The sequence below is a fragment of the Carettochelys insculpta genome, chromosome 13, assembly GCF_033958435.1.
Source record: "Carettochelys insculpta isolate YL-2023 chromosome 13, ASM3395843v1, whole genome shotgun sequence".
NCBI lineage: Eukaryota > Metazoa > Chordata > Testudines > Carettochelyidae > Carettochelys > Carettochelys insculpta.
In genome coordinates this window covers 42,758,702-42,769,135 of record NC_134149.1, presented here as the reverse complement: position 1 = coordinate 42,769,135, position 10,434 = coordinate 42,758,702, and the positions used below count along the sequence as shown (strand labels likewise).

Here is a 10,434-nt window from a genome sequence, read left to right as displayed (position 1 = left end):
CTCAAGCTTGGTCAACAAGAGCTCCCATGCCACTTCCAGACAGCTGTGCTCGTTTCCTGGCCAATCTCAGCCCCATCCTCTGAATGTTTGTGTCTCTCACTGTGTGCCTAGTTTAGGCTGGGACTCCCCCTCCCCAACATTTTCTGCCATTGTAATTCACGCACAAAACCCTGCTATTCCCCTGGAAACGCCGCCGGTTAAACATGACCTGTGTCCTCCTTCTACAAAAGAAATTACAAAACCCCCCCTCCCGACCCCAGAAAACATGCACGCACGCACGCACGCACGCTCGCTCGCATGCTCACACCGGAAAAACAGCTTGCAAACCCCTGAAGGTGGAAAAAGGCAACTTGCAAATGTGCCTTTGCTTATGAGATGTGCCCCACCGCCCTACCCCGCCCCACCGCCCTAGCTCTCCCCTCCCCCAATAGCTCCCAATGCCCCCCCCACCCCGCTGTTCCAAAATAAATAATCTGTTTGTTTAAAAGATTCTTTGACACCTGTAAGCAAGAGACAGAGAGAGAGAGAGAGAAAAGAAAGACCATGCAGTGCAAGAATGGAACTCCCCGCTCTCAGTGAATCCACAGGGGCATTGATGAAAAAGGGCTCAGAGTGAAAATGAGTGAAAGGTTAAAAAAATTAGATGATCAAGAACACAGAGATGAGACTTCAGTGGTAAAATGGAGGCGTGGGCAGCACATCACTGAGCACATTCAAAGATAGCTTATTTCTCCAGCCCCGTTTTGGACTTAGTTCCTTTCAAACTTTTCTTTTCTTCTTTTTCTTTTTTTAAACCTTTCTTTGTTTTTGATTTTGGGTTGGTTTCTTTTTGACAAGGGTGAAGTTCTTCAGCAAAAAAACTGAAATCAAGACAAGGCCCACCCCTCCTGAAACCCAAGACCCCTTCCTGACTCCCCGCCCCACCTGCCCCACGCTCCGTGTTTCTAATGTGCCGAAAACAGAAAGTAAGCTTAGAATAAACCTACCAACTGAAGGAGGAAATAATAATAAGAGAAAAGAGAAAACCCAAACCAAAAAGACCACAGCGCTCCTGTGTTGTCATTGTCTGAGTGTCTGTCCCTATCGCTCCTGGAGGCTGCAGGCATCAATTTACATAGTACAACCAGTAAATGAGGTTGAAGAATCCAAAGGTGATTGGAAAAATGATCCGTGACCACTTGTCAATGGTGCTGACATCTGTCAGGTCCGGGATTTTGAGCTTCAGCTTAGAGGACCGCCGGCGGAGACGGCAGTTGGCACGGTTGCGGGCAGCAGTGTGGTGGGTCAGTGGGACATGCCGGTCTAAGGTAGGGTGGTGGCCAAAGCCATCACGAGAGGCCAGCTGCTTGCGGAACTGGACTCCTGAGCCTTCGAAGGACATGGCAGAGTTTCGAGAGTCGCCGACGCTGCCCATCATGTCCGTGGCCAGCAGCTCGTTGTTCATCTCCAGGGTGCTGAGGAGAATGTTGCCATAAGGGTCAACCTGGAATGGGGAAGACAGAGAGACATCAGTGATGTTCTGAGCAGAGCACACATGGGGCCAGATTGATCCCTTGCTTCGTTCCACCAGCCTCAGGGATTGTTCTGGGCTATTGGCTGGGGAACAATAATGCCCTGGCTTGGCTTTTCTATGCAGGTTAAGCATTGGTCCTCTGTTGTTAAAAACAAGGGATGCTACTGCAATGGCTGAAGAACTCGCTCCATCATCGTAAAGGCAGGGGCTGACTCCTAAAGCACGGCACGTCCTTCCCCCAGAAGAAGAGGACAAAGTGCAACTCTGGTAGTGCAGAATACACTTGTAGCAACACCCTCGTCCTCTCAGAAGAGGATTGACTGAATGGGTCAGTGTGGAGAGGGAGGACTGAAGGAGCACTCGAATCTCAGGAGTGTTTGGACCTCATGGACCTCTGTTTGCTGAGGATGTACACTTCAGCCTCGTATACAGAGGACACGGGTGGTGGTTTCATCTGTTACAAAGGGGACAGTCCCTCACGGGCACTCCAGGACTGAACAAAAGTGAAGAATTCTGAACTGTCCTGCTAGAAAAGTAGGAAAGGGACAAACCTGCTCCCTCACCCTCTTCTCCTCGTATCGGTGGCGCTCGTTGTTTGCCTTGCTGAGCCGCTCGCTCTGCTTTTTCTGCTGGCGAGGGCCCCGCCCGAAGAAGATGTAATTGACAAAGGCATATTCCAGCAGTGCCAGGAACACGAAGACAAAGCAGCCCATGAGATACACGTCGATGGCCTTGACGTAGGGGATCTTTGGGAGGGTCTCTCGCAGGTGAGTGTTGATAGTGGTCATGGTGAGCACTGTGGTGACTCCTGCAATGAGAAGGCCCCATGTTCCGTTAGCAAGACGTGGCGGTGCCATCACGTGGAACTCACTCACGCTCACCTCTGCCAGAGCAGTGCAGGGCTGGGCAGAGGGGGCCAGGCCTCTCGGGTGCTCCAGCCCCTTTCTTTCCCAGCAGGTGTTGCTGAAGAGGGAGATAAACTGGATGGCTGAGAGATCGACGAGAGAGGTTCTAATTGCCAGCTCCCAACGGGGGGCTAACACAGGACCATCTCGTACCCCCTAACCCTACAGTGAACTGCCAGGGCCACGGTGGGTGTGGTGAGAGAGGAGGGTACAAGATGGTCCTCTATTAGCCCCCTCTCACTTGCCTCCATCTCTTCGCTCCTTTCCTCCTCCACTCAGCATGAGAGAAAACACCCCGTTGTGCTCTCTGCTCGTCACACTCACTCTCTTCTCTGCCCCTCCTTCACTTGGCCCCTGGACTCCATTTCTTCCTCTCCTGCTGCCTCACTAATCCTGCCCCCCCCGCCCACATTCTCTCTCTTTAACCACTCGCTTCCTCATTTCCCTCCCCCGCCAGCCCACTCATGTTCCACCCATCTTGATGTAAACTTCCCTCAGACCCATGACCGCCTTCCTTCCCTCACCCACTCTGCCTCCGGAATCACAAAGTGTCTTGTTCATTCTCACAGCTTTGATTCTCTCTCCTCCAGCTCCTTTCACTGCCCTGCCGCTCTGTCTTCCCCATGCTTCAGCCTCTCAGCTCCTCACAAGGTTGCCGACAGCCTTCTCACAGCTAACGGGCTCTCCTTGACCACTCTTCTTCCTTTGAGGCAGGGAAGCACTCTACCCACCCCCTCAGCTTTCTCCTTTCTTGGCTTTCACTGCTCAGCTCTCCATGTACCATGTGGATCACCCTGTCAGTGTCTCTTCTAATGATCCTCAACGTCCTCGCCTGGCTGTTGGCAATCCCAAAGATCCCGTCCTCTGCTCACTCATTCTCATTTTCTCTGTGACCTTCACTGTGCCTGTTGTGTCAAAAACAACCTCGATGAGGGTTCCAAGCCCTTCACTGTGCCCCTCTCTGATCTTTAAACCCCTCTCTGAGCTTTTCTGCTGTGTGTCCAGCAGCCACTGTCCTTCCTCTCACCAGTCTGGTCCCATTGGGCACATTTGTCTCCTTCTCCAAAATCCAGTCTTTTGCTTTGCCCCGTATAACACCCATGTCCATCCTTCCCTCACTGCTAAAACTCTTGTCTGTGCACTGGTTACCTCTTGTTACAGCAGCCTTCTTCCTTCTGGTCTATGAACTCCACCCTAAAGTTGGCCACTGCCAAACTCACCTGCTCTCCCATGGCCCTGTCTGCATCGCCCCTCTTTTGACTCACCCTCTTGGCCTCCTTTCTTCTACTGCAGCAAATCCAAACAACTTCTTCTCCTGTGAAAGATCCAGCCTACGTTTCAGCTCCCCTGAACATCTAACCCGCCTCTAACTCCCTGCACTGAACTCAGTTCCCTCACCTGACCGTCCCTGCTCTCCTTAGATCCATTTATTGTGCTGCTTGCCCCTGTTCCAGTGCATCCCTCCTTCAACTCCTCTTTCAAACCCACCTCTTCAGTCAACCCACCGCTTTTCTCCTCAGCCTCACCTTTCCCGCACACAGGATCTGATTTAAGAAAACATCCCTGTGAGGGCTTTCCTAAATTTGTTCTCCTGAATTTGTCTTATGTTAATTAGAGGGCAAGTTATTCAGGGCAGACAATATGTTTTTATTAGTAATAGTAAAGTAGCATGGGAATTTTTAACACTGCGCACATTCACTGTGTCCATAGACATTTGTTCATCGCCTTTTTGTCTATCCAGTGTCCTGAGCTGTTTTGTCTGCCTCCCATTCAACTGATAGATAGTCACACACTGACATGCCCCTGAGTGAAAAATGCCATCTAGGTAGTCACATAGTTATGACAAAGGAAGCCTGCTCATTTAGCCCATTGTTTTAGAGTCTAATTTTGACGCTGCTGAAGTTTATCGGAAAGCACAGTGAGTGCAGGTACGATCGAGGGAGATCTTAGGAAGCAGCCCAAGGGAATCAGAGTGCAGCCCAACTGTGGATCTCCGCATGACACACGGAGAGGTACTGTTGGCGTGTTGTGGAATCCCACTGACCCAGAGACACGCCTCTCTCGTGCTCGTAGGGCCCTGGGCCGGGGCATAGAGTCCGGTGGGCCCACACCCTCCTACCACCCATCTCTGGGGTGGCAGTACTTCCCCCACAGCAACTGTTAAGTCTGAACACTGTGTTATCACCGCCTAGACTGCTGGGGCCAGAGGCGTGTGCCTGGGTCCTGCATTACCCCCCATGCCCCAGACAGTTGAGCTGGAGATGCTAATTCCCCACTTTTGAATTGTTTACAGAACAGGTTAGCAAAATGAATGACAGAGAATGACAGTGCAAAAGGGCCAGCAGACAACTTGCAACAAGGGCTGGGATGCCCATTCTCAGCTGCACCTCTGTGAAAGAACAGGCCATGTTCCACCATTAAAAGATATTCAAGTGCACTTATGTACTGGGGTGGCTCATCAGAACTGAATTCTGAAACTTCAGATGTTCTGTGGACTTAGTCTTTTGGCAACAAGTCTCCCTGACAGATCTGAAGAACCGAATTCAGGTGATAAGCAGGTTACAGGCATTTTGAAAATAGCATCATAAACATGCACAGCAACTCCCGAGAGTCCTTCTTCCTTCGCTGCATAGGTTACCCACATTGCTGAGACGTACGAAGGAAAGGAGCAGCTGCAACTGGCCATACAGGCAGAGACTGGGTTTGCAGGAGTGGGGAGTGGATGGAGATTTACCTCCATCCTCCACGATATTCTGAGGTGCGCAGCTGACCCTCTTGGCAAGGGAAGTAAGGTACACCGGGAAAAGGGGTGGCAGAGTGCAGCAGGCCCTGGTCCGTGATTCAGAGACTTGTTACTTTCAAAACACCGCAACCTCCGTCTTGGGGCAGCATCGCTGAGCACTGCCTCTGATTTGGAGGGTGGCGGGGAGGGGGCTGAAGAGGCCACTTCACTTTTCAGATAGAACACCTGCATGGTCTGTATGGGGTGACTGCCTCGTGGAAAAGCTCCAGCGTGTAGGGATTCCACCTGTTAGATGCATCACCTGTGCATTTGTCTGCATGTCTGTCTGACTGCTGCATCACACACAGCTGATCAGTCCAATAACTGCAGCTGTGGGGTCCCATACGCCACGCATACAGAGGTCTGTACACCTGGATAGCTGCATGCTCGAACTGCATCTCACCAGCTGCATTGGGGTATTTTCACATTTGACCTTCTCAGAAGATGACAGAAGGTGCCATGTACCTTTGTTCTGCTGTGCAATCTCTATCACTTTTAATCAGAGTGTTCTTTTCTTTTCCAAACAACCCCAGAGCGCGCCCTGCCCCAAAGAAAGCTCTTATTGAGTGTAGAGTGAAAAGGGACCTACCCAATGCCACCCGGGCAGCCGAGGCATCATAATTGATCCAGAAGGAGACCCAGGACAGGATGGTGATGAGGATGGAAGGCATATAAGTCTGGAGGATGAAGTAACCGATGTTCCTCTTGATCCGAAAACTCAGGGATAAGCGGAGATAAGAGCCTGACAATCAGATACCAAAAGGAGATGTCATTTGCAGAAGGTAACGGCTGCAGGTGTGACCAAGGGCAAGAACAGGAATGGAAATAATCTGGGAGTCACTCATCTCTCTCCCTCTTTAGAAGCAATAGTGTGTAGGGACAGGGGAGGTAATCTGGCTAGTCTGCCTTTCCATGGATAGCATAGGCATATCACCTTCAGGAAGAGCCTTTCTGGAGTCTGGTCATGTGACACCACTGCCTTGAGTCTTTAAACACCATGAATGGAAAGGAGATCGGGCTTTCTGGGTATTAAATGGGAGCAGATTCTTCCATAAACAGTTGGAGAAGGTAGAGGGTCTCTTCTGCTAGACACCACGTGGTTATTCACACAAGGGTGTCACCACTCAGATAAAGCTCCCAGTTTCATGTGCAAGAGCATCCATAAGACGTACATGCCATTGTGAATCTTATTTTCCCCATGCAATTGCCATAAATGGCAATGCAAATAGATAGCGGCAACCCTAGAGTCATTTGTTTAAACTTGTTGCCATTGCTTGCCTCCCTTCTTAAAAATCAGATCTTCATCATCATCATCATCTACAGTTGTACTATGCCTTCCATGTGAGCTCTGATGGAGAGTAATCACATTGAAGGATACCAGTGAGATGCTGTGGAGATGAGAAGACAGGTGATCATCCTGCCTCAAAAGCTACCTTAATAGCCCAGGAAGGGAATGATGTGTTATTACAGAGAGGACCCTTGAGGCTGGCAACCCACCTAACTGGGGTGGAAGTCTTGTGTAATGGTTAGCGTACTATACTGGAAAGAAAAAGACCTGGGTCTGTCTTTAGTTTTCCTTTTTTGTGTAATCTACAAGCCACTTCAACTCTCATTGCCTTTGTGCCTCTTCCACACTTTGACCGTGTGATACTGTAGGCTCTTCGGGGCAGAGACTGCCTCACTGTGTGACAACTCAGTGTCCAGACCACTGGGAACCCAGTGTGGCTGGAGAGCCTAGGCTCCACTGTAATAATATCAACTGACGATCTGGACAGTGGTCTCATGTAATTCAGAAGGTCATAAGAGCCAATGTCTGCCAAAATCCAACCACAGCAAATTCTCGAGCTGGCAACAAATAAACCATCAGATGTGCAGTCTTTCCAGCTCCTTCCCCTGTGACATGCAGACAGCTTTGCATCTCATAAAATCATAGAATTCTGGGTCTGGAAGGTGACCTCAGGAGTTCTTCTAGTCCATCCCCTTGCCTAAAGCAGGATCAACCCCAACTAAGTCATCCCAGCCAAGACTATGTCAAGCCGGGACATACAAGCCTCTAGGGATGGAGATTCTACCAGTGCTTCACCACCCTCTGGGAGAAATAGTTTTTCCTAATATCCAACCTCTGTCTCTGTAACTTCAGACCATTGCTCCTTGTTCTGCTGTCTGTCACCACTGAGAACTGCCTCTCTCCATCCTCTTCAGAGCCCCCCTTTCAGGAGGTTGAAGGCTGCTATCAAATTGCCATTCAGTCTTCTCTTCTGCAAACTAAATAAGCCCAAATCTCTCAGCCTCACCTCATAGGTTTTGTGCTCCAGCCCCTTAATCATTTTCATTGCCCTCCGCTGAACCCTCTCCAGTGTGTCCACATACTGGGGGTCCCAGAACTGGATGCAGTACTTCAGATGTGGCCTCACCAGTGCTGAACAGAAGGGAATAATAACTTCTCTAGATGTGCTGGAAATGCTTCTCCTAATGCACCCTAGTATGCTGTTAGTCTTGGCTACAAGGGCACACGGTTGACTCATATCCAGACTCTCATCCACTATAACCCCTAGGTCGTTTTCTGCTGCACTGCTTCTTATCCATAGGCTGACAGCTTGGTTTTATGAAAATGTTATTCTTCCTATTGTTTTTTATTGGTGTTTCAAGGGCCACTTGGAAATCACATAGAAAGAGTGGTAAAGTTGGGAACCTACCAATGAGGCCCTGTTTGAGGGAAGTCAGCATTTTGGCCTGGCAATCTTGAGAGTATTTGCAAAAAATGGCACCATTCATCTACTGCTGCCTGGGGTCATAGATCTGAAAAAGCAGTGCTGGCAGGAATGGAAGACACCAATTTTCCACAGGGGTGCTCTAAGATTAGAACCCAGGTTCTCAAACATCCTCGGCAAGTGCAGCTATAGCTACCTTAGAAAAACAGCTGCATGACTTTTGCCCAGAGCATCGTTTAAGTATTCCCCAAACCCCTTTGCACCGCACCCCACCTGTGGTGAAGACCACTTCTCTGGTGACCAGTCTCTGCTCAATGATGGTGAACTGGGGCAACTCCAGCATCTCCATCCCTGTGACAGCTGAGTCGTTTCCTTGCCAGAAGAACACAATGTCGTCCACTGTGTAGCCATCTGTGAGTGGGGAAACACCGTACACACAAAGTTAATGAGTCCTGGCTAACAGTGCTTCCATTTCTATACAGACTTTTCCCATGGGATCCCAATGGAGTCCACTTATCAGTGCACACCAAACACACCCCACCTCTTCCTGCATCTTTGCTCCTTAGCTCAACTTGTAGAACAGCTACCTGGAGAAAGGAACAAGTGGCCAGAACTCCTTATGAAGCCTAAGAAGCGGAAGGTGAAAGAGGGAGGTGACATGATCCTTGGTCCGCTTAGCAGAGGAATGGGGAGAATCTATACATCAGAAACCTCTGTTCTAAACAATAGTCACAAGTTCTCCATGAGGAAACTATTTCTGTACACCGCCCTGGGGAGCTCACACAATGCTTTTCTGGTGTGGCCCATGAAACTGGTGCCTGTCTGCTTACAAAATACAAGAGCAACAAGGTGGTGGATTATGAATAGCAGCAATAATGAGGGGAAAAAACCCACAACATTTGGGCATTTCTCTTCCAGACTCAACAATTTCACCTAGGTCAAAACGTTAGCTGGGAATAGTTGGACAGTCCCTCTTGGATAGGGGAATGCCTTCATTAGGCAGCTATTTTAAAGAGTTTTAGTGGGGGAGAGGCCTGGATCATTGGCTCTGGGAAACAGTAATGAACTACCAAATGTTTCACTTCAGTGTAACTGGTTTGAATGCACGCCTTGTCTGTCATGACCTTTGGGTCTGGTCTTGTACAGCATGCACAAGGGAATCTGCATGCATCATCACAAGGTAACTATTGCTGGGCAGGCCTAGGTGTGCAGGGGAACCCAATCCAGCATTAACGAGAGCAGCTGCTAAACTATTCCTGCCCACTAGCAGGAGTGGGGCTGATAACAGATGTAGGCAGCTAGGTGCTTCCTTGGCATGATGATCACACACCCATTCCTTGGCCTGTTTTCACCTTGCACCCTGGAGAGTAAGAGTCTAAGGGCTTTATTGCAGAAGTCTCTGCCAGGTGCTTCAAACCTTACTTGCATCTGTGAATATCCTCCGTTCAGAGCCAACGCACTGCAGCGTATCAGCCCTGCATCAAATGTGAGTCCTTGCAGCATCAAGGCGTTTTTATAGACTGTATGAAAGGGAGTGGGAATTCTTACTGGGAAAGCGTCAACAGCATATAGCCACCACCACAACTGACACCGATTGTAGTGTCCACAGAGAGGCCAAGAATGAGATGGACCAGGAAGCCTCCTAGGGCCTAGAGGTATGAAGTCCCTCCAGAATGGAGTTGAGACAAAGGATGGAGGTAAAACTCGCACTGTCTCTGCACTTGCCTTGCAGAAAAATAGTGAGTCACTCAGCCTTAGACATCATCACATTTATTCAAAGCTGCTTTGAAACATTAGACCAGATCTACAACTGGTTTAAACTGCCTAGCAACACTGACTTCAAACCCAGGTTCAACCAGCCGAGCGTCCAGCCCATGAAAGCTCTTTGGTAGGTTGGTGCTTTGGGCTTGGGGTCCTGCTGAATCCTTTATTCTCTCTTTTGGGAGGAGAAGATCTGCACCACACTTGAGGTGTAGCTGACGCTCCTGCTCCCACTAAAGTCAGTAGCAAAACTGCCATTGACTAAAATGACAGTCAGGTCCGAAGCCCAGAGGCTACGGTTGCATTTGCGAGTTTTTCTGACAAAATCCTGGTTTTGTCGACAAAGTGGTGGAACGTCCACGTGCAAACTGTCAACAAAACTCAGCACTTTCGCTGGCAGCATTCTGCCTCTCAGCCATGAGGCACAACGCAGCGGTGGACAGATTCTGTAAAAAAAAAAACAACTTGTGTGGACATTCTGGGGAGCCCTCTTTCAACAGACAGGGCATCCAGAACAAGGGGCAGCCCAGTCTGCTGTGCTTCAGGGTGCCTGTTTTGTCAAGAGAGTGGCCAGGTGGTCTGGTGCTATGTTCACAGAGCAGAGCACTCTTCCGATTGGCTTTTGTGTGTGGCTGAACTCTGTGGACAGAAGTTTTGCCAGGAAATCTCTTCCAACAGTGTCTTCTGTCAACAGAGCGCTGTAGTGTAACCAGAGCCACACAGAGCCATAGAGCTTAAGGCCAAAAGGGACCATTAGATCTT

General features: G+C 49.5%; 1 protein-coding gene across 3 annotated transcripts in view; it reads right to left on the bottom strand.

Annotated features, from left to right (window-relative positions):
• Positions 1–1,105: 1,105 nt before the first annotated feature.
• Positions 1,106–10,434, bottom strand: part of GABRQ (gamma-aminobutyric acid type A receptor subunit theta) — an 83,482-nt gene continuing 74,153 nt past the window's right edge. For 2 of the 3 annotated variants that reach the window (XM_075007645.1, XM_075007646.1), the window contains exons 6-9: positions 8,185–8,322; positions 5,790–5,942; positions 2,077–2,321; positions 1,106–1,483 (exon numbers count right to left, since the gene is read on the bottom strand). In XM_075007645.1, coding sequence (XP_074863746.1) covers positions 1,106–1,483; positions 2,077–2,321; positions 5,790–5,942; positions 8,185–8,322 — 914 coding nt within the window. Of the gene's footprint in view, positions 1,484–2,064; positions 2,322–5,789; positions 5,943–8,184; positions 8,323–10,434 lie in introns of all 3 variants that reach the window. The other variant, XM_075007644.1, reaches the window with a different exon arrangement.